The sequence below is a fragment of the Mesocricetus auratus genome, unplaced genomic scaffold (genome assembly GCF_017639785.1).
Source record: "Mesocricetus auratus isolate SY011 unplaced genomic scaffold, BCM_Maur_2.0 Super-Scaffold_100018, whole genome shotgun sequence".
In the NCBI taxonomy this organism is placed as follows: Eukaryota; Metazoa; Chordata; class Mammalia; order Rodentia; family Cricetidae; genus Mesocricetus; species Mesocricetus auratus.
The window spans coordinates 35,825,982-35,850,744 of NW_024429199.1; the positions used below are offsets into that span (position 1 = coordinate 35,825,982).

Below are 24,763 nucleotides of genomic sequence, written 5' to 3' on the forward strand. Positions count from 1 at the left end.
TGACGAAGTGACGAGGGACCAAAGAGCAGTAATGATGGGAGCCTGAAGAATGCCTTTGAGATGTCTCAAGCTTAATTTCCCGAAGAGCACCACTCTTTGCCTTTTTGTCTGCATCTCAGACTTGACCCAAGACGGAGCTAGGAGAGGGTGTGGGGAGAAAGCCTTACCTCAGGTCAAAAAATCCAAAGTGCCAATGGTGCTGGGTTCTGGAACTGACTTCTTGGTTGTGTGGATGAACTGGTGTGGAGCAAGGTAAAGGCTTTTGGGATGTGGACATCATGACTCCTGGAAAAAGAGTGTGTGCTGGTAGTTGCTGGCGGACTCACCCGTCATAGTGAATGTGATGTTGGTGTTGTAGCTTCTACTGCCGGAGCTGAATCCCCTCACCCCTGGTGTTCTGTGAGGCATGAGTTAGGAAAGGGGCGATGGAGGCTTCTGGGTGGGAGAGTTAAGTTCTCTGTGTTGGCAGCCCTTCTGGCACTATTTTGTTGTCCGATGTCATAACTGTGTACACTGAGCAGACGTCTGGCCCGTGATACATGTTCGGGAGTTCAGACATCACTCTTGACCAGATTGCTAATGGTTAGGGATAAGCGGAAGGGAAGGTGTGGAGAAAATGGAAACGATTTATAATATCTTTTATTCCCTGTAGGTTCTATGCTGGACACGCTAATTAAAATCGAATAGGTCATCCAGTCATTTTAAAATCCATTTTAATCCCAACTATTCACCCAGGGTAAATGCACTTAGAGGAATGTCTTCATACAGTAATATAAAAATGGGCGGTTAGAAAAATCAACTTTCCTGGCTCATCTGCAGCCAGCCCTGTTAGTTTTCTGATCCCTAAAGAATATTACTGTTCATGACTGTCTGCTTCCAGCCCAGTGACTCAAGCCAAAGCCTGCCTCACTTCCCCTGTGAGACTATTACGCAGCCCAGTACACTTCCCATTAACCAGCTTTGGATCAACAGAGGAAAAACAAAATTTTAAAATTGAGACCCAGGCCTGTGAGTCATGCTTCTAGAGGAAAAGTTCCCCAAAAGCTCGAAGAGATGACCCACAGCTGCCACCCTGTCCTTGCCAGTCATATGACTATAGAAAGTCTTTGGAGTGTGCAGTGGTGTCCTCTCATAGAAGGGAGTTGTTTGGAATTGAACTTAGCGATGGCCATGAAGGAGTGGAGTGCAGACAGTTCATTAGTGGAGTGTAGACACTGTTCTGAAGTACAGGTGTATCCTGTCCCGAGTCTACCCATAGTCTGTGGTCAATGTTCGGAAACATAGGGCTGGATTTGCTTTGGTTGAGGAATGGGAATTGATATAGATGAGGGAAAGATTTCCTGTACGACAGGGTCAAAGTGAAAGCAAGTTCTACCCTAGACAGGGCACAGGTATAGGGTCAACGCCATTCACAAGACTTCTGGCAGCCTAGAACATGGCGAAATATTAAGAAAGAGCAGTCAAGGATATCGGTAGTGCCAAATAAAGAACAGTTGATGACAGACAAAACACTCTTCACCAAGTGCTTTAGTGTGTCAGTGCCAGAGGAGGTCCAGACTGTTTGGGTATTTGCTGTGTTGTATCTCCGGTTGTCCTGGTGCTAGCCTTGAACACACAGCAGCCCTCCTACCTCAGCTTCCCGGGTTTACAGGTATGTGCAGTCACATACAGATAGTGAATTATTTGTCTTTTCTGTCTTTTTAAAGTACATTTCCTGGCATTATAAAAATCAACCTTTTTTCTCACATCCACATAATCTTTATTTTCTCTTTTCTGTGTAATCCTTATGATCCCTCCTATTGGTACCGTATGTTTGATACTCACTTTTCTGGAGGCTTGCGCTCGTGTTGGGTTCTGTTGGATCAAATGCTTCCTCCTTGTTATTTTTCCCAAGGCCTGCTGGGTACGGGGGACAGAGCTGCACGGACTGTCACTCATTCCCCTCAAACCTGCGTCCTCCTCTTAGGAACGTCTCTTTCCACTATCTATAAGCACCTCTTGTGCGTGGCTCCTCTCTGCAGTAGTAGCTCACTCAGGTAAGGGGTGTTTTAGCTGAAGGAGAGGTGTGACGGGAAGGATCAGGGTCACTTTTCAGGACAGGATGTTTAAGGAAATCTGTAGTATAAGATACAGAGCAAGGACGAGCCGGCTGACAGGAGTGCAGGTCGCAGCAAGAAGAGCCTCATTTGCTGGGTTCTGTCTGGACTTGGAGAGGTGGGTTGTGGGTTTCTCTGTCTGATTGGGGCCTCTAGACCCTCAGGATGAACACAGCAGGGGTCAGTGGTGGCCCTGAGCACTGTCCTCCTCTTGGCGTAACTTCCTTTCTTTTATATCTGGGTTGTGGGTTGTGGGTCGTTTTTTCTGGACATTTAGCTTTTCTTATATTACTTTGTGATGCCCACACCCCCTGCCCCCCACCCCAGTGTCTGGTGTCTGTCTGTGCCTTCACTTTGAGATTGATTTTCCTGATGGAACATCGCCCACAGTGTGCAGAAATGTGGCACATGACGATGATAGTGGCCTTCTAAACTAGGCCATGGAGGATGGATGGATGGATGGATGGATGACCTTTTATCGACTAGAGCCTATCTTGAAAAGTGGGCTTCATCTAGTATTTTGAATTGCCGCTTTGAGTTCATTGTTAAGAAAAATAGGATAGAAATATATAATGTATAACATGTTTTGAGACATTCATTCATTCATTTGTTTATTCAGAGACAGGGTTTCTCTGCACAGCCTTGGCTCTTCTGAAACTCACTCTGTAGACCAGGCTGGCCTCAAACTCAGAGATCCTCCTGCCTCTGCCTCCTGAGTCCTGGGATTACCACACTACTTTGCCTGTCTTTTATTTTTTTTTATGTGGGTACTTGCTCTGGTTTTCAAAAATCATGATTATTTACTCTGTGTGTGTGTGCGTGCGTGCGTGTGTGTGTGTGTGTGTGTGTGTGTGTGTGTGTATGCTAGCGTGTACATTTCCACACATGCCTTAGTGTACATGTGGAGGTCAAAGGGGAACCTATGGGAGTCAGTTCTTTCCTTCAACCATATGGGTCCTGAGTATTAAAAACTCTGTCTTCAGGCTTGGTGACAGTCTCCCTCACCAGCTGAGTCATCTCGATGGCCTATAGCAGTGTCTCATGTGCTGAGTTATGTATCTAGACTCCTTAGTGGCTGGATTTCAACAGAGTAGGCAAAGGAAGGACTGGAAATGAATCAGACGATGAATATCACGGGACAACACTTTCAAGACAGACAGAATGTCAACCTTACAAGCCCCGGGGAGGGTTGAGTTTGGTGATGATTGTTTAGTGAATATAAAAGATTTGAGACTGGATCAGAGAATGCGGCTGGGGCCAGATGGTGGATGCTGCGGCTTGCACATGGTTGGACACCGCAGGAGCATTTAAAGCAATTGACATTCTTGACAGCGTTTAAGAAAAGAAGTCTAGGCTACTGCAAGTGAGACGCATCAGTGGCCTGAGCCTGGTTGGAGTTCTGGAACTGGGGAGAAGTGGGCAGGTGTGGAATTTGGAGGGAGGTGGAGCTCTTAGGTTTTGGGCGGGTTGAGAAGCAGGATGGGGAGAGGTGAAAGAAACAGAAACTGTTGGTCTGGTCTTCTGGTGGACTGGTATGAAAGGTGGCAGTAGGCAATGAGTATCCACCCAGTGCCATTAAACAGGTTTACAGTGAGATTTTAAAACTGCCAAGTGAACTGGCCTGCTGTGATGCTGTCTGCCCTGGAAGGCAGTCAGTTGGGGAGATTTCATTAGGACTGTCTCAAACTTGTAGCAATCCCTTTGCCTCTGCCTCTTGGATGTCTGTTGACAGGCAGGCTGGGTCAAGATGCCCGGATCCTACCAGTCTCAATCACTCGGTCTGTGTCTCACCTACAAAGACTTGGGGTCAGCTTTGCAAGCACTAGGCAGGTGCTTTACCACTGAGCTGTTCTGCTAGCCCTACAAATACGTCTTTGGTGAAACAGAGGACTTCTGTGGCTTGGGCAGCACTAAGAAACCTAGGATCATGGTGTCCTGTTAGCAGAGCGCAGTGTGACTTGTGTCAGAAAGCAGACGTGCTGGGCCGGGACCCATATTAGTTATAGAGATGGTTGTTTCCTTGTGAGATTGATGGCAAAGTTCCTGTGCCAGGGCAATGCACTTAAGCTCTGTTAAGCAGGCCACTGGCTGTGCCAGGTAGCATTTGAGAGGCCAGGAGATTGCTACAGTGTTGAGGCCAGTCTGAGCTACATAGTGAGTTCCAGGACACATAGCCCCTGTCTCAAACCAAACCAAACCAAACAAGTCACTGATAATGCTTAGCATCTGCTTTGGATGGACAGAGAGAGAGGATGGGATAGAAAGGACACCATGTTTGCATTGCAGCGAGCCTGGTCGGTGCTGATGGGAGGGGATGTTTTGTATCTATGGAGGAGAGTGAGAAAGGTTACACTGTTTCAGTCTGCCTCCTCCATACATCCAGGTGCGCCTGACCTTCAGTCATTCCCACCCGTTCCCGTCTTTTCAAATAGGATTTATGTTCCCCCTAAGTCTTTTGCTCCTCCTAGGAAGTACAGTGACCAGAAGTTGTCTGGCCACCCTTGTAAGGTGTGGACATTCTGTTGGAGTCCCAGGGGCTCTCCGACTCCTTCTCAGCTGTTGAAGAAAAGCCAATTATCCATCATCTCATGAAGCCATGGGGCCTCACTGCATGGCTGAGATAATGTGATCCACAGCACATGTTCCTGGCCTGTCACAGTGGGACATTTGTTCCCATGCTGACAAGCTAATCACTAACATGTAAGTAATGGCACTGGTACGGTGTCCAGGTCTTACTAGCAGCATTTCAGATAATGTAACGAAGCTTTTCGCTTAAAAGTTCACTGTGGTGCTGATGGAGTTAGAATTGTGTCAGATTTAATTAAATGTGTCAGAAATCTCTTCAGGGGCACAGGATGTGGCTCAGTTAGGAAAGGGCTTGCCTAACATGCATGAAGCCTTGGGTTTGGCCCCTGGCACCTCATAAATTGAGTATGATGCCACAGGAGGGTCAGATCATCCTTGGATTATACAAGATTCCAGACCAGCCTGGGCTACATGAGAGAACAGTCCCCGCCCCCCAAAAGCTCTGTCACTGAACCTTGGAATGAGATTCAGATGGACCTTTCGTGGGTGTTGCTCTAGAAAAGTAATCCCGTGGGTGGGTCTGCTCCTCAGTAGTTATTACTAGCTGACATCATTGTAGCTAGGGAGGCAGACTGTGTCTCCACAGCTCTCTACGGTTTATCTCTTTCACCCGAGCACAGCCCAATGCCGTGAAGTGTAGGAATTCTGCCTCTGTAGCCAGCTCTGGCTTTTACCTCACTGCAGTGAATGTGTGAATCTTTGCCACAGCAACGTTCCCACCCTCTAAAAGGACACACAAGCCATGGCCAACCTATGATACAGTGGTGGCTATGAGAGTCGGGGGCCGGCTTCCTTCTGGTATGACACCAGCCACATCTGGCAGCATCTGTTCTGTGTCTAGTAAGGTGGGTGAATTAAAAAATGGACAGGGAATGGGGCCGGATGAGGGAGACAGTTTTCTTTCTTTCTTTCTTTCTTTTTTTTTTTTGGTTTTTTGAGACAGGGTTTCTCTGTGGCTTTGGAGGCTGTCCTGGAACTCGCTTGGTAGTCCAGGCTGGTCTCGAACTCACAGAGATCCGCCTGCCTCTGCCTCCCGAGTGCTGGGATTAAAGGCGTGTGCCACCAATGCCCGGCCAAGGGAGACAGTTTTCTGCACTGGGTGAAACAAACACGAGGCTCCTTAGAGCCCGAGTTCATTAAGATAGCACACACACCCGAGTTCATTAAGATAGCACACACACACACACACACACACACACACACACACACACACACACACGCACGCACGCACGCACGCACGCACACACACCGTATCTCCCTGACCCAGAGCTGGCCTTGGACAAATGTAGTTAGGGAGTAGGGTGGATGGGGCTGGAGTGAGCATGAGAAAGATGATGATAGCGTCCCTTCCGCTCATTGTCTTCCTTTTCCTTTTCCATATTTTTAGGTAGTGGTCCTGATGTGAGTGCCTATTTTTAAGTGGCCTGGGAGTGTTCCCATGTGCCCGGCACTCTAGGTGAGACACCACGGGATGCATGGAATTCAGACAGGGACACATTGTGGGCATTCTGACCGTTGAATGGAGAACCCACCCTCACAGTGCTGTGTGTCTTTGGCTTCATTCATTCATAGTCTTATGCAGCCCAGGCTGGTCTACAACTCCATGTGTAGCTGATGTTGACTTTGAACTTAAGATCCTCTTGCCTTCATCTTCCCAGTGGTAGGGATCCAACCCAGGGTCCTGTGCATTCTGGATAAACAGTCCATCAACTAAGCCAAGCCTCTAGCCTTTTCGTTACTTATTGTAATTCCCCCATTCAAAACCAGTCAGTTTTGGTGAGAAACCTTGGTTCCGACTGTGGTTGTCTTCATCTGAGTTGCCCTGTGCATTCTGGACTTGTAAATTCTGGCTCTGCAAGCCGTGGCTCAGCCTACTCCTTCGTTGCACTGCAGCCAAAAAATTTCTTGAGCCAAAGGCCGGGCAGGTTTGCAGGACGCAGAACAAAGAACAAACCAGGAGGCTCCTGTTTATGTCCCCAGCCCTGAGGCCACCGTGTTTCCGGAGAAGTCAGGATTTCCTGAGGAAACCTTCCTGGGGAGGGCGTGGTGCAGTGACCGGGATTTGCTGGCGCGTAGCCCCCTGCCCTGGCCTAAGGCACGCTAGGGTGTGTGCCTCATCCCACACTTCCAGCAAGCATATCTCTGGGCTAGTTCTCTTGCCTAGGTCGGGCTGGGGGCTTGAGTTGTGTGGAACAGGGCCCTGGACACGGCACCAGTCTCTCGGAAGGCACTGCATGCACCTCAGAGGCTGCCAGAGTGTCAAGCAGGAGCTGTGTCAGCACTTGAGGCCCTGCTTTTCCCACAGGGCCTTGGGTGGGGTCACTCAGGGCTGCTGGGTCAGCCTGGAGCCATGTTCTCAGGAAGAAATGATGGCTCTGAGGATGTGACAATTGGTTTGGGCTGGCCAAGCACCCAGGCATGTACTTCCTCATGTGTGCTGCGTGCTGCGTGTTGAGGAGGGATACTGTAACTCACACCAATTTTTATTAACCATATAAGGTGAGAACTCTGGGGTACCGCTCAGTCACAGAGCTCTTCCTACCCAGCGTTGACAGGGCCCTGGGTTTGATCCCAGCACCGTATTAACCAGGTGTAGTAGAAACATTTGCAGTTCTAAGGAGGGTAGAGGCAGGAAGATCATGAGTTCAGGGTCAAACTGCTACATAGGAAGATCAAGGATAGTCTGGGGTACAAGAGAGCTTCTTTCAAAGTAAAAACATGTAACAGGGTGACGTCTGTTAATCCTAAATTAACCTCACTACGTCTTCCCTTTTGTTGACTAAATCTCAGATGTCCCCCCAGGATAAAAGGAAAAAACAAAACCATCCCCTCAAACAACATCTTAGATACCTTTCTTACCCCTACATTTACATATAGACAATCTATTACTATTTTCTCCTTGAATAGAAGGTGGGTGTGGGAATAACGGAGTGATATTTCCCCCCTTAGTTCTATTTGTGCATCTTTTGTTGAAAACTAATTTATAAAAACCAAACGCAGCTGGTGTGAGTAGTGGTGTAAGCTTATAATCCTAGCACTTAGGAGGCAGAGGCAGGAGGATTAGGAATTCAAGGCTAGCCTTAAGTGCACACATTCAACGTTAGCCTGGGCTGTATGAGATCCTGTCTCAAAAAACAAAAAACTGGAAAACCAAACCAAACACAAAAGGGATACGGGGGAATTCATTCTTCTAAGAAACAAGTAGGCATTGGCTTGCCCTTAGAGATCTAAAGATAGCAAGATTTAGAATCCGAGGGGGATTTTCAAAGCAGATATCTCTGGAGAGTTCAGGAAATACTGGTCCCTGAGTTGTACCCGGTGAATACACACCCTAGATGGGAATGACTCCACCTTGGGCATTTTCCTCTCTTCCTGCTCTCTGACTGCTCCATCTTGGTTTCCTCAAGTTGAATTTTCTGTCTGCTTCGGGGTTTGAATCTCTTCTCTTTTCCAGAAACGTGTTCCAGTCCATTAACATACTACAAATGAACTAAACAACAACGAAGCACACTTAGAAACTAATTGCTCAGTTGTCACACTGTCTTGCTTCGTAGCTCCCCCTTGGCTGTCCTGGAGATGCTGTTGAAAGTAACTGGGCTCCCAGAACCAGTTTTCCACAAAGTCCGTTTCCCCTTTCCCGTGCCCTCCCTTGCAAGGACTTTGTTGCCAGTAAAAGGACCTCGAAGAAAAGGCACTTTTTTTTGGGGGGGGGGGTGGGACAATGTTTAGGAGAAAATGAGGTAAAGTAGAAACTGGCAATCTCGTTTTTCATTTTTTTATTGTTATTTATTTATTTATGAGACAGTTTCTCTTTTTTGCTTTAAAGCCTGTCCTGGAACTCGCTCTGTAGACCAGACTGGCCTCGAACTCATAGAGATCCACCCGACTCTGCCTTCCAAGTGCTAGGACTAAAGGCGTGCACCACCACTGTTTGGCGACAATCCTTTTTTTTTTTTTTTTAAAGATTTATTTATGTGTGTGTACGTGTGTACATCTATGTAAATGCCTGTGAGCCCATGTAGAAGCCGGAAGAGGGTGCCTTGGAGTTGTAGTTACAGGCGTTTTCAGGGTGCCTGGTTTGTCATGTGGGTGCTGGGATCTGAACTCTGGTTTTCGTGACTCTGCAGCAAGCACCCTTTAGTGCTGAACCATCGGTCCAGCCTGTGTCTGTTGCCCAGAATCATTCCAGACTCCATGGCTGCTCTGGACTCTAGGCAGATAGCTGCAGAGAGCCCCGTCATTCCCCTGAATTCATGGAGCTCAAAGCAGCACAAGGAGCTAGAGTCTTTCACATAAGGCATACCCGACCTGCTGTGGGTGGCCCCGAGTGGAATGTGGTATCTGCTGCTCCTCAGGGGACAGACAGTTAACTCAAATGGCCTATAGAGCAGAACGCTTATTTCCTGTATCTGTGGCCCTGGCTTAGAGATCAAAAGGGGTTTATTCCATGATACTCTTTAACACAGCAGTTGTGCATAGAATTTCATCTTTAGCTGAGCATTGGTGGTGCACACATGTAATCCCAGCACTCGGGAGGCAGAGGCAGGCAGATCTCTGAGTTGGAGGCCAGCCTGGTCTACAGAGCGAGTTCCAGGACAGCCTCCAAAACGGTACAGAGAAACCCTGTCTCCAAAAGCAAAAACAAACAAACAAACAAAAAGAATTTCGTCTCTAGTTGTAACATAAGATATTATTGTTAGCCTGTAGCTATACTCTGCTACACAGAATATCTGGAATAAGCCTCATTCATTCTTACACATTAGAACAGTACACGTAATTCTCTCCTTGTCTGAACTGAAGTTACAGAAGGGAGCATACTGTCTCCCCTCCATCAGGCTCAGCCAGCATGTGAAAACCTGTCTCTGCTGCTATGTTCCCCGACGCTTAGGCTTACAGACTAGGGCTGTTCTTGGGCTTGTCTATGGAATGGAATAATTTCCCTTTGGGAACTGCTATTTTGCAATATTATGCTTATTGCATTGACTTTCTCACATACATAAAACCAATAAACTACACAAACATAAAAGTGCTAAGTGTTAGAACTGACACTTGTTTTTAATAAGCGTGTGTAATTAACACCTTGAACTGTATTCCATTTGTTTCTTTTGAAAGCATGCGAGGACAACAGGGTGATCTACAAATGCAAGGCACCGGCCGAGTTAATACTGGCATTTTAAATTATAATGAAGACAGAAGAGTTGGAGAAATTAAAACATGCAAGCTACTTTTAAGTCTGAGGGCTGCAAAGTAGATTAGTTATTTAAAGGGAAAGTTGAAACGGGAAGCGCCATATAAATTGTTCATATTCATTTGCCCCAGGCTCAGACAGCCATAGTGTTTAGTGATTGATCATCCTACTTTTTCCCATGTTCATTTGTTCCCACGTTTAATGTGCTTATACTGAGAGCCTGCTAATCGTTTTCCTAAGCATGGATAAAACTCAGAAAATCACTCACACTCTGGAACTCAACATTTCCTTCTTTCTTTTTTTTTTTTTTTTTGGTTCTGTAACAGGGATTCTCTGTGTAACCCTGACGGCCCAGAAATTTACTCTGTAGACCAGGCTGGCCTTGAACTTACAAAGATCTGGCTGCCTCTGCTTCCTGAGTTCTGGGATTAAACGTGTGAGCCACCACCATCTGACTGGAACTCAACGTTTTAGTTGGGTTATGGAGAGGAGATAACAAAAACAAACCAACAGTAATAAATTGCTTTAGGTGTACAAAGTGGAAAAAGAAATATAAGGTAGAGACTTTGTATATAGGGGAGGGAGATTGCAATTTGTTTATGTATGTATTTAATTTATTTTGAAGCAGGGTCTCATATGTCCCAGACTAGACTTGAACTCCATTCTCAGAGTCTCGGTGTTTCCACCTCCCCAGTGCTAAGTTGTGGTATGGGATGATATCTGACTTATGCAGAGCTGAGATTCAACTCACGGATTTGTGGCTACTAGGTAAGCACTCTTACCAACTGGCTTACCCAGCCCCGTGAGATTCAGGATCTAAAGAACATCTGCAGGTGAGGGTGGGTACCTAGGGAAAACACTGCGTGCGCTGTCAGAGCTCTGCAAAGGCTAAGCAGGCATGTGTGTTGTAGGGTGGGACAGTCTGTGTGGATTGGCTCACTGAGCTCCTAGAGGCAAGGGATGAGGCAGGAGCCAGGCAGGGGGTCTGCAGGCATGTTGCCTCTTTTAGTTTTATTATTATTTAAGTTTTACTTCTTTATGTCTGTGGGTGTTTTGCCTGTATGCATGTCTGTGTACCATTTGAGTTCCTAGTGTTCACGAAGGCCAGAAGAGGTCAGATTCCCTGGAGTTACAGACAGTTGTGCACCTCCACGTGGGTGCTGGGGACTGAACTCAAGTCCCCTGAGCCAGTGCTCTTGACTGCTGAGCCATGTCTCTCTGCCCTGTGCTGCCTTTTAGTTTTACATTGTCACAGAGACTGTGGTCTTTCTTAGAATGAAGGAGGAACTTGGGGAGGGAGTTCATAGGGAGGGAGCCATATGAACTCTTCATTGAACGCTTGCCATGTTTGTGAATGGAGAAACAGTCTGTCTTGACAGAATCAGACTTTCTCAACCTTAAGAAGTGTCAAAACCAAAACCAAAGTGACTCCCCCAAACCAACAGCAACCTCCCCCTACAAGCCCCTATAAATCTTGATAGCACATTTAATTTCCTTGTTGGCTCCCCCACTAACAATGTGACAGACAATTAAAATAAAAATATTTATTCTATCCACATCACAGAGAAGAAAGTGAAACCCTCCCCCTTTTATAGGGCCATTGAGAAGAGTCAAATAGTCTGGGGAAAAGGCGGCATGCCTTAACTAGTTAATTTCCTGTACGAGATCACATCCTGGTAAACCCAAGAGCGTGAGTGAAAAGGTGGGGATGTTGGTGTGAGCAGCTGGTCCCCAAGAGTTGACAGATGAGTTGATGGAAATGGTCATACTTTAATTAAAGCAATCGTTCTTCCAAAAATGGGCCATAGGTACCAGAACATTAGGTGTCACACACAAGAGCCAGTGGTGTTACTTGGTAACGACTTGAAAATGGACATTTTCCTTTCTCTCCACCAGCAGCTAGACAGACAAGTCACTGTCGCATTGTTGCTGCAGGCTTAAGAGGAATGCCCGCTTCCAGAGCAGAACTGGGTACCAAGCAAGCACTTTCCATTCTCCAGCTTCTAGGGTGTTTTTAACGGGACAATACAAACACACCCAAGTGCTTCAGATGTCTTTTCAGAGTAATTCCACACTAATGTTTTGGCAAAAACAAGTGTCTTTTATGAAGAGAATTGAGGTCATCCTTAGTGGAAATGATGTGGTGGGCAAAGAACTTTTAGCTCCCAAGAAACCACAAAGCAAGACTGACTGTCCCATCCTGTGAAGAGTTTCACACAGTTGCATGGGTAGATGGACAGACCACTGTTGGAACAGGCATACTCACACGCAAGAGCCGTTTTGTGGTTCAGAAGCTCCCTGTACCTTGTGGGTCAGAGAGTTGTTCAGAGCGAAACCCATGCTTCTCCCATCCCTGACCTGCACATGAACTCAAGTCTCTGAGTGAAATTTTTAGCACACTGGAGCTGTTTCGTGACTACTTTGGCCCTGTGAACAAGCTCTAGAAGCTTGCGATAAGTTGCTTGGGGTCCTTGGGTGGCTTTCCAGGCACTTGGGAGAATTGGTTTCTTCCTGACTTTGGAAAGATGTCCCACAGTTGGTGTCTCCTGGAGGAAGGGCTGAGGGGCTCCAAAACAGGTCTCAGCAAATAAGAACCGGAAGTTTCTCTCTCAGCCTCAGCAAGGGGGCCTGCCTTTCTGCTCATCGCCCTAGAAGTCTCCAGCAATGCACTTGTGTTTGTTTTCTTTCCACACCTGGACCCGAGGCTTTCCAGCTGTGCTTTCCTGTTCCCACATCGCCTGTCTGATGCCAAGAACTCAGCCAGACAAGCTTCTGGTGTTATTTAAGGTTTTTTTTTTTTTTTTTTTGAAACAGGGTTTCTCTGTGTAGCCCTGGCTGCCCTGAAACTCACTTTGTAGACTAGGCTGGCCTGGGATTAAAGGCATGCATTATAGACTAGTTAAGTCCTCTCCCCCAACATTATCTTTGTTTCAAACTCTTAATGTTTTAATGTTGGCATCAGTCTTTAGTGACCTCAATTAACCATACTACACCATTCCCTTTAATTCCTTTGCTCTAAGAAGCTGCTTTGGGTCATGGTGGTGGTGCATACCTTTGCTGCCAGTATCCAGGAGGCAGATTTCTGTAGGTTCAAATACAGCCTGGTCTGTATAGTGGGTTTCAGGCCAGCCAGGGCTATGTAGTGAGATTGGACTCAAAACAACAGCAACAAAAAGAGCAAAAGGAAAACAACAACATCAAAAACAAAACAAAACAACAACAAAATGATCATCGTGGTAATAGGCAGAAGGATAAGAATCAAGACCAGCCCATGGTCACGTAGAACACTGTGAGTTTCAGGTTAGCCTGAGCTACATACAGGGATGCCCTGCCTCCAAAACAGAAAAGAGAAATGACAAGATAGATAAGCAGGAAGAAACAGCAGCCTTTGGATCACATCAAAATGTATGGCCTTCTTCATGTTGAACATAATCAGCGCTTAGTGGCAATACTAAGAAATAATTCCTGTGCTGATGTAAGAAACTTGGTTTCCTGTCCCCTGAGATGAATCACCCACTTTGGCCCCTAGCTTCTATTTACTCATCTTTAAGATGATCAGAGGAAGCCATATTTAAGACCCTTCCTGATATCCTAGGTGTCTCAGTAAACACTAAATTGGAATCCTGGAAGTGACCGTGTGATATGACCTGGTTCTTCCAACTAATGGGGTGCCTTTTGCCTTCCAGTTGATGGAGGACAATGACTCAGCACCAGTGGCCCTGCTACAGATTGTACTGTAACATTTTACTTAATCCTATCAGAGCCCATTGGTTAGCAACACTGCTCCCATTTTATAGTCCAAGGAGAGGTACACGCTGAAATATCTTACCATTGACCATCAGGCAGTAATTGGCAGAGTGGGATTCACATGTAAGACCTCCTTGTCCATGGCTGATGTCCTTGACTACAGCGTGATTCCTCCAGCTATCCCTGGAAAAAGGACTAATGCCCAAGGGGACCTTGTCTTTACTGCTGAGCTGCTAGTGTTTCTGTGACAAGGATGGGAAGGGGTCCACTGGCATGGGTCACAGACAGAGACACCCTGGTAGTGGTTCCCTTAGGGTCCCTTGTGGGATGAATGTTGGTGTTGGCAGCACGGGTGGTTTCGTAACTTGACAGAAGTGAGACACGGTGGAAAGGACCAGATGGGCTTCCTGGATGGGTTCCTCATTCTGTTAGTGTGGTTTTTTTGCTGGTGAGGGACGAGGTGCTGCCGTGTCACAAGTCTCAAGGAAGCGTCCATGTGTGATCAGTGCCACCGTCTTTGAAGTCTGTGTGATTTGATTGCCACTGAGGCACATGCCTATTTTATGCAGAGTGCCTGCACTCCACCTCCCAGCTTATCTGTCTGTTTGTTTATTTATTTATTGTTTTGGTTTTTCGAGACAGGGTTTCTCTGTGTAGCTTTGCAGACCAGGCTGGCTTCGAACTCAGAGATCAGCCTGCCTCTGCCTCCCGAGTGCTGGGATAAAAGGCGTGCACCACCATCGCCCGGCTCATCTCCCAGTTTAAGTAGCTCTGCGTGATTATTGATTCACAAGCCCCAAACCTGGGGTTCCCCACCGGTCCCTGGACTGTCACACCTCCGCAATCTGATGCTTTAGCCTTAGGTAGATTTTCCTCTGGGAAGGCTGTTGGTGGGACCGTGTCTTCATGCATAAGAGTTAGAGTTGTTTCTGCCAGGAACCACGCTTCCCATGCTTCCCAGGGTTTTGCATTTACCACAGTTTCTAGAGATACAACGTTCCTGTTTCCTCGTCTCACTCACGAGACCCGCTTTGTAGGTCTAAGGTCAGTGAGAACAGGAATTGACTAAAAGCTCACCATTATGCATTAAAATGATCAGTGCGATGACTCAGTAAGTAGAAAGCTTGCCACAATGCCTAACGACCCTGAGTTCTACAGATCCCCAGGAGCCACACGGCGGAAGAGAACTGCCTCCCACAAGTTGTCTTTGGTCTTTCCTATGTATGGTGTGGTATCGCACATTCAAACCCAGACAAATAAGTCAAAGTAACACCATTTAAAAAAAATCCGGTTTGGCTGGAAATCGCTCAGTTCACAGTCGCTGAATGAACGCCACAGTTCTCTCTCTCGGGAAGGGCAGAGTATGCTCTTGCCTTCCATTCAGTCCCGCTCACATCCGATAGGCATGTTTTAGGTTACTCACTAAGTGTTGGGTATTGCTGTGGAGTTAGGTCCTGAGAAAACACATGGATGAGTTCTAGCTGGAGGCTTCAAAAGCTCTACCAAGTCTCATGGTGATAACCAACCCACAGACAAAATTAAAAAAGACCCTTTACAATAGAAAATTTCACATGTGTTCAGAAGTAGAGAGACCGTCCCAGAACTGCGATGTCACCACTAGAGCTTTCAGTTATGGCTGACTCTTGTCTCTGTGCCTTCCCTGGCTCTCTCCATCTCATGATTTGTAGACGAAATAGGATTATCAAGTTAGGCCATTTGTATGTGTCATGGGGAGTACACGATGGACACCGATGTCTGGAGTTGAGACATCATGCATGGTATTCCCTGCTAGTTCTTAAATGTGTGGTTTCTTGGCAGCAGTGTCACAACACAGTTTGGACAGTTGGAGCTGCCAGTCAGGTTTGATGGAGTTGGCCAGAACAGTGGTTTCACCATTTGCACTAAGGAAAGGCTAGTTGAGCAGAAGTCCAGCAGAGAAGGCCAGCCGGGCTCCAAGCAGAACAGAGTTCTCAAAAGTGACCAAGGACTTGCGTACTCTGGTGCATTTAACATCGTCGTCTGAAGTTTTGTGATTGCCATACTTAACTGCTACAGTTTGGGAATATCACAGACTAGTTTTTCCCAGTCAGGTCTTGGTCAGTCATACCTAATAAAAAAAAGGCCTACGTTCTCAGATTCGGGTGCCAAGGTATCAGCCTGAGAAAAGTGTGATTCACCCTCATCAAGATGTGTGACCATGGCCCAAAATTGTGACTTCATTCTCGTCCAGCTAGCTGTGCTGTTCTTTCCAGATCTGGGATTCTGTTAAGCTCAGGGCAGTTTAGACATGGAAAATGAGTTCAATCTAAAATTGCCATCTGCTAAATCTGAGTGTGCCCTGGGGGCTGAATTTATACTTGTATTTAAAAGGCAGATTACTGGCGCCCAGCTCTCTACCGCTTTTTCAGTTGGGTTCCCATCACTGATAGCTAACACAGTGAATATTTCAGAGTCTGCAATGCAAAGAAACCTTACGCTACACATGCAATTTACTGACTCCCTCCAACACGTTCCCGAGGCTTAACCAGGTAGCCACATTAAGTAAACTAAGGGATGCACTTTGCTCATCTGTCCAGCAACAATAAATATTCATGTTTCGTGATTTTATATTGTGTTCTTGATGCCAGTTGCCACATCTAGAATGTAGTCATGTGTGTTTTGCTTTTGTCATTGTATCTATGCTGCTGGGATGGAACCCATGGCCTCCGACGTGCTAGACAAAAGCTGTATCACTGACCTGCACTCTAATATTGTAGTTATAGAAATGAGACAAAAATACATTGAATTGATATTAATAGATGCTTGTGAGTAGATATAACACTATTGAGTGGGTGCTATAGCCCCATTTCCCCCCATACTTTTTTCTTCCAGATTATGTAGAACCCATCAATCTAGCCTTAAGAGTCTGGCGTTAAGGAATGAGCGAGTGCTCCATCCCGCCTTCTCCCAGGAACAGTCTGTGGTAACTGGGACACACCTAAACACAATAGTGGGGCATCATTTGCCAAACTGAGAATTAACTTATATAGGTTCTGGCAAGTTCTGGGTATTTTGGAGAGGGGAATGGAAGGCATGAAGTCAACCCTTCTCCAGCCACCTGCCACGTGGTCACATACACTCCCAGAGGCCTCCCTCCCCATCTCCATGATCTCAGAATTCCCCTTAGTGTACATACGTAGTTGTTATGTGTTAATTTTTTTCCTGTGTTCCAGTCCAAACCATCTGTAGAAATACTAGGACTGATGCCTTAGAGATTAGTCAGTTGTTTGAGATCAATTATCACATAATTGACACATTTCTCTAAAACTACACCACGGGAAGGGATGGGATGGGGTGACAGAGTTGCTTTGAGTGGTGGTGTTGCACGGATTCAGTGAAACTGAGGGCATAAACGGGAATTAAAGTCTTGTGTGTGCTTACAATGGTTTTTACCTGATAGGCTACTCAGAGTTTTCATCGGCTCAACATCTTTAAGCAAGTCAATCAAGAATGACAATATTTGTGAATTCATTTTAGGGGATCAGCTAGACTCCCTTGTGGTGTAGTGATTTCTTTTAATGGATTTGACTTGTGGGGTGTGTGTGTGTACATTCGTGAACTTACACATATCTCCATCTCCCTGAGGAATAATGTAAATAAAACACGTAATTTATATTCTATAAAGCAATTCATGCGTGTACATAGAACAGAAAAAGAGAAACAAAATACAAACCAGAAGTTTGCTTCCCTTTCTTCCCCTCAACTCTCAAGGAATTATAACAAGGCTTTCTCATAGGGTGCTTACCTTTATAGAAACAATATAAGAAACTAGGGGCTGGAGAAACGACTCAGCAGTTAAGGGTGTAACTGCCTTTCCAGAGGACTGGAGTTTGGTCCCCAACACCCATATCAGGCGGCTCATAACCACCTGTAACTCCAGCTCTAGGAGATCTGATGCCCTCATTTGGACTCCTTGGGCACCTGTGTACACGTTATAACACACACACACACACACACACACACACACACACACACACACACACACACACTGGGATAACCGTTTTTAAAGAAATAAGAAGACCGCTGACTCACTTGCATGCATTTGCATATAATCCACATAAGATCCATCTCATTGTAGCTCCTGGTGTTTTCAGAGCTGTTTTCTTAGCTTTGTCTCCTTCGTCCCTCTTTAAGTCTGTCAAGATGTTCTAAGCCATAAAAGACATCTGGGGAGAGGAGAGCAAAAATAGCAAAAGTAGCCATCTGTACGGCTTCTATTTTCCTAGAACCTTCACTTTTACATTTTCCAGAGACTGAGAGTGCATTGGGATGAGTCTGAGAAATACTGGTAAAGTCGTTGTTGAGAGAACAAAGCTGTTCTTTCCCCTGAGTCACAAGAACCGTCCGCTCAATCTGAACTGTTTATTCAAAGCGCTTTGTCTCTGTTTTTATGCTGCCTTTGTGGAAGAGGAGAGTGCTAGGTATACATGGGAGGAAGTTACAGTTTGTCATCCACCGTATTGGCCATGATGGTGTGCCACAGATTTCATTCACACAGACGGTGGTGCTAGGCGCGTGCCCCATGTTGCTTCTGTAGTATGGAAGGAGAAGTTGGACTTGCCTGTAGCCTTGTTTCCTTGTTTATAAAGATGGAGTGGAAAGTTGAATTCTTATAGGAAGATAATATGGCCCAAACTTTTAACAATCTACTTAAATAGTCTTTTAAGGAATTTATAAGAAACAGAAAGGAAAGAAAGGCAAAATAAGGAAGTGAAACAGATTAGGCAGTACATAAATTCTAGAACAGAAACTGAATACTTAGTATAGTCAGCTGTGAGCCTCCTGATGTGGGTGTTGGGAGCCGAACTCAGGTCCTCTGCAAGAGCAACAAGTTCCCATTGACTCTCCGATTGTCTCTGTAGCTTCAACACTGAATATTTTAAAAGAAGAAAAAAAGAATGTCTCGGTGTCTTCTGAATGGTGTTCATGATGACAATTGTAAACATGATTTAGTCATATTTTTGTTAGAAGATTATTTTATATCACCAGTGTCCCTTAATGTGAGAGATGCAGGCTGTGGGTGTGTTGGCTCCCACCTGGAATTCCAACACTGGGGAGGCTGAGGCAGCATGATTGTCATGTGCTTGAGGTCAACCTAGGCTACATAGCAAGACCCCTGTCTTCAAAAACAGAAACAGAAAGCAAGATTGGTTGTGGAGTGGAAGATCAGCAGTTATTCAAATTCCCCCTACAGGCTCATGTTGCAAATACTTAGTGGGAATAAATATTTTCCTGGAAAAGTGGCTGTGTATCTATTTCAAACAAGAGCGTGTTAGTTTAGAACATAAATTAGCCCCCCCAACCCCCACCACCCACAAACACCCAGAAGAGAACAGATTTTGAGATGATGGCCCCATAAAAAGCTATGCATAGTTAATGCATACACCTGGATGAGTTTGGAGACTAGACTTCCCGCAGAGAGCATCGCTGTCATCAAGACTGTAAAATTCACTATTGCCCAGAGTCTCCTCCCTCCCTCATCATTATTACTAGTTCCCCCCCCTTTTTTTAAGAGCTTGGAGTTTGAGTGGATAAAGAGAAAATCACCAGGTATTTCCTTGGTTCAATTTGATTGGGACATAAAAGATAATTTTGTGGATACTGCAGTCAAGACCTACTTTTAAAAGACGCTTACATTCTTGTAGTCTTTCGCCATGTTGGCTTTTAAATCATCAGGGCACATGAAGGTAGTAATTATGGGGACTCACTGCACATCTGGAAAGTGATTTGGGTGCACGTAAAGGCAGCTGTGCCACCCCGTTTTAAATTCTTACCCACTGAGCGACAAATGAGGAATGGCCACACCGCCATGTTGAAGGTGTGAAATATGGGCTGGCTGTGGCCTGATTGGAGCAGAACAGATGTTTGCTTCCTCAGAACCAACAGAAATGTTTTTTCTAGACCGCCAGAGTACCAGGGGAGTTCTCAGCAATGCAGGATATAATTAAAAAGCCGACTGTTGGGATAGTATGAGAAAACGGCCAGCAGACAAAGCCTCCTAGCATTGACTGTCCCTAGGACATGTGATGAGAGTGAAAAAAAGCCTGGTTTGAATATAGTTTTATAAGTGATTGTCTTCTAATGTTTTCAGGTGTCCTGGACCAGTCCAAGAAAACAGTCAGTGTGACTGATTCCATAGTTTATAATGGGGAAATTGTGCATAAGTATTCATTCGTTTGTTTGTCTGAGACAGGGCCCTATATATCCCAGACTGGTCTCCAACTAGCAATCTAGCCGAGGATGACCTTGAACTTCTGATCCTCCTGTCCCCCACCTCCCAAGGCTGGGGTTATAGGCATGGAGCCCTGAGCCAGTGGTCCTCAACTTTCCCGATGCTGTGACCCTTAATACAGTTCCTCATGTTGTAGTGACCCCCAACATAAAATTAGTTTCATTGCTACTTCGTAACTGTAATTTTGCTACTGTTACAAATTGTGGTGTAAATATTGGATATGCAGGGTAATCTTAGGCGACCTCTGTGAAAGGGTTTTTCAGCCTTCACCCCATGGGTTGGTGACCCACAGGTTGCAAACCACTTCACTAGACCCTGTTTATGTGGTGCTGCAGATGGAGCCTAGGTTCTGTGTGCGCTAGGCAAGGACTCTATTAGCTGAACCACACTCCCCACTAAATGTGGTTGTGTGTGTGAGAGAAGTTGGAAAGCCACTTGGAGTGTCTGTGTATGTTCGAGAGGGAAAGATTGATTTTGTTGTTGTTGTTCAAAAACAGCAAGCAAGAGCTGGAAAGATAAGATGGCTCAGGGTTAAAAGCATGAACTGTTCTTGTAGAGGACTCACGTTTCTGGTTTCCAGCACTCACACAGTGGCGCAAAACTGTCTGTCATTCCAAGTACTGGGATCTAGTACCTTCCTCTGGCCTCAGTGGGCACTGTACACACTTGCAAACAGGCTCACACACACACACACCCACCCACCCACACACACATAGGGCAAGGGGAAACATGAAGTATGACACTTGGGTATTAGAAGATGGAACTTATGTATTTGGTCCAGTGTGACAAGCCTGTTGTTTCCATGATGGGCAAAGACAGAAATTTTGGGTGAGGATAGCACCACAGTATGGAAAGACTTAGAAAATGAGGAACCTGGTATTCTCTAGAGGCCTGGCTGCTGTTGGAATCTAGTGCATGCCAGGGGGTTGGACAGCAGACACACTGGGAAGGGCACACACTGGTCTTCCCCTCATCTCCATCTCTCTGTCCGTCCTCACTGGCGCCCGGGAGGGCAGATGGTAGTCTCCCTCCTCTCCTGCCGTGTCTAGCCTGTGTTTCCAGACAGGGTGACTTGTATTTGGAGAATAACTTTTGCCCACACATGTCCAAATGCTCCCAGATCGTATTGGCCTTGTCTGCATCTCTCTCTTCCCACTCTGTGCTAGGAGCTCTGAGGCAGTTCCCTCCAAGGCAGAACGTGTTCGTGGTCAAACAGAAGGAGCATTTCTGGAAAACCATTTATTGCAAGTTCTGTTTCTCCCCTCCCTTAGTTCCTAAAACCAAAAAACGCAGAAGTAGGAGGAGGTGGTCAGTAGGTGCCGTAGACTTTCTGACTTTCTGGCTTAAGCTGTAGCAGAGGGACTTCAGGAGACGTTTAACCCCAATTCTACTGTCTGTAAGGCTGCTCTGCTAGGAGAGATCTCTTGATACAGACACTGCACAAACATCAATAGCCAAGGGACTGGCAACCGGTCCGCAGTGTGGATATTTGGGTATGAACTTTAGGTCATCTATACACTGTGGCTGTCTTAAGAAAATCACATTCTACTTGGCTTTCCTGTTCAAGTCGCCTATTCCCCAAATTAGGGAAGACACGTGGGAAGCCATGAAACAGAGGAGGGGAGGTATGTTCTGGGTGGGAGACAGTGATAGTAGAAATGTCTAGTTCAAACACACATAGCATTCCGGTCACCCTCTGTGTGGGTGTTCAGACCCGTGCCGAGGAATCCGCTAGCGTCTAGCCTTGAGCAAAAGTGCGATGGGATTACCTCTTGCACTGAATGCCACCGGGTAAGTGAGTGTCACATACTTGCTGTGTGCCAGCCGGTTGGCATGCTCAGAGACAACGCTCCGTTCCTGCTTGCTGCGTGGTGGGCGCTGTCATTAACCCCGTGTCACCAAGAGGTTGAGAAATGAGCTAGGTAATTGAGAGATCACAGAAATGGATGTACAATCATAGGACTACCTGGGAGCCTGCTTCTGTGAAGAGACAAGTGACATGTTTACTTATTTATTTAGGCGAACTTGTGCCATGTGCTCTCGTGCCTGAATGTCTAATGAATAATCAATATAATGAACAACATGAATATTAATGACTACCGCCATGAATGATGACTCCTGACAAACACAAATAACTAAAGGCTTTCTATTATTATTATTATTTTTTTGGTCTCTTGTGAGGGCACGCAGGATGCCCTAGGTGGTGCCTCCTCTCATGGAACCTGGGGTTGCAGGACTCATTGAGAGTTTTTGGACATCTGGGACTTTCAGTAGCTTCCTGGGAAATACTGAGCATCCATAACCACCACTGGGTGTCAGTGGCCCCGTTACAGTGACTTCTAACTATACTTCTTCCCTGGTGGCTCCGCTCTCAGCCATGCTAGGCAAGGGATGAGTGGGTCACCATGGGTTTGGTCTCAGTAGATCCAAAGAGAGACCTGGCTTTTTGTTAGCCCTGACATCTACAGGCGGCTTACTCATGCTCTATGGGCTAGTTTACCCAAAAATAAAATTAGGAAAAGAACTGGCCCCATATCCGAGGACTGGCCTGGGAATTCCATCACACATGTAACACCTAGCCTGGCCGGTGTGTACCAGGTGATGAAGAATATCAACCATTATTTCCATAACACTCAGCAGCAGGGGAGGAGGGGATTTGATGCTGGGCGGCGTTTCTAAAGGAGACTCACCTGACCTCCTCTGTTCTCCCCCGCTCTCCTCCTCCCCTCAGGATGGTTCCCTGGGAAACATCGATGACCTGGCACAGCAGTATGCAGACTATTACAATACCTGCTTCTCCGATGTTTGTGAGCGGATGGAGGAGCTCCGCAAGCGGCGGGTTTCCCAGGACCTGGATTTGGTGAGTACACGTGTTGCTGTGAGGCTGCTGTTGAGGAGGGCAGTTCCCATCGATGCTTCTGGTCTTCCAGCCCCTCCACCCTTCTCAGGTCCCCAACTGTGTCTGGAGGCTCGGTTTGCCGGCTTCTGGCTAGGGGTGGTGAAACACCAGATGCCCAAAAGACCAACCCTGTTCTTTTGATTGAGTGCTGAACAAATTTGTGCAGTCGCTGAAAGGCTAGACCTCTCTTCTTTTTTAATCTTAAAGAGAAAGGATATTTCTATTAGTGGCCAGTTGATACTGTGTTTTTTATTGACTAACAGCTGAGGACTTGTCAAGGCAAGTTCTCTCCTTCATTTCTCTTCCTTGTCCCATCCTCCCCCGAACCCCCTGCCATGGGTGATGAGTTAGGTGAATTCTCTGCCAGTGAGCCTTTGGAAAGTAAAATGAAATTTAAAGAAGTCACAAGTCAGTCATAACTTTTCCCCCTGGCAATAAGGGGCTTTCATGTGATTTCAGTGTTTATCTGAAAATTAAAAAAAAAATCTGTAAGACAATCTTGGATAATATTAAAAAAAATCACTTCCTACTGCTTTACTTAACACGTCATTACAGTTCTCTAGTGTGGTTGGGATCCCTTTGCAGGCACTGTATTTGAAGATACGGTTGCTCTCTCACAAAAGGATGGTGGAATCATTTGCCTGAACTGTAAACATCTGTCTGTGAAGTTAGTGGAGCCCCGGATCTAACTGTGTGCTGGTAGTTCCTATCTGCACAGGTTTCCCATCCCTTACACCTACCGGTTTAAACTGGACCCACTTCCGCTTCCTGCCTCTTAGTTGTTTCTCATTGGCCCTATTTCATTTTTTGAGATAGAGTTTCATGTCTAACTTTGAACTTACCAAGTGGGAAGAAATGATTCTGAACTCCCGACCCCCTGATTCTGATTCCCAATTGCTGAGACTATAGACCGGCAGCACCATGTTGCGTGTATGTATTGCTGGGGATGGAACTGAGGAGGCCTTTGTGCATGCCAGGCAAACACTCTACCAACTTTGGTACATCACCTGTCCTGCTGCTGCTGGCTGTTGGGGGATGGAGCCAGGTCCTTGGAACATGCTAAGCAAGTGCCATACCACTGAGCTCTAGCCCCAACCCTTAGTTCTTGATCATTGTCGTTTGGAGCTTGAATGAATGGTAGTCTCACAGCATAGGGTACAGTCTTCTCAGACATCTGATTGTACAAGGAAACGGTGCCTGTGAACCAGTGCATGATGGCTGACACAGCACTAGGCTGCTCTTCTCAGAGTTCCAGCTTGTGTCAATTTGGGGTTACCGTAGTTCCCCCACGGCATTTGGGAACCCCCTAAGGCCGCTTCTCAGTAGGAAAAGAAGCCCTCAGTGGGGTAAGTGGCCCTCTTCCTGTTTAGACAGATGGGCCTAATTTAGTGTGTTCTCATCCAGGGCAGAAAGAGACAGTCTGGGGGGAAAAATCACGGGAGCTTAATTAGCTCCCATCAAAGGCGGGTAAAATTGATGGGAGCTAATTTGAACCAGGCTGGGGATTCCACTGCTCATTTTGAAACTGTGGTTAGAGAGATCAGTAGGATCCCAGAGGGCCACATTCATGTCTTCTTTCACTGTAATTGCAGGCAAGTCAAAGAGGGAAAGGCTGCTGCTGGTCAGGTTAGCAAATGGATTTGCAGGTGTCACTTATACAGCTCCAGAGCCTAGACATCGGTGCATTTCAGGTCATCCATTCTTCGGGCCACACATACAATGTTGGCATCCTGCTTAGAGTTCCCTGTCTCAGTGATGGGCTTGTCATGGTTTGCAACAATGGTGATTCCTTTTCTTGTATGCTTCTAACTTTCAGTTCTAATCCCCCCTTTATTTTATTCTATCCGGATTTTAAGTGTATTTCTGGAATGTCAGCCCTTCCTTCAAACAAATCAGATATCATCACTTCCATGCTCACCTGTTTGCACCAGCTTCCGGTGCGAGAATTTAGAGGAGCTGTGTTCTGTGTTCCTAGG

At 46.2% G+C, this 24,763-nt stretch overlaps 1 protein-coding gene across 3 annotated transcripts in view; it reads left to right on the top strand.

The window, feature by feature from the left end:
* Positions 1–24,763, top strand: part of Sash1 (SAM and SH3 domain containing 1) — a 217,634-nt gene that overhangs the window by 69,659 nt on the left and 123,212 nt on the right. For all 3 annotated transcript variants that reach the window (XM_040728178.1, XM_040728177.1, XM_040728179.1), the window contains exon 2: positions 22,620–22,748. In XM_040728178.1, the coding sequence (XP_040584112.1) occupies positions 22,620–22,748 (129 nt within the window). The remainder of the gene's footprint in view (positions 1–22,619; positions 22,749–24,763) is intronic.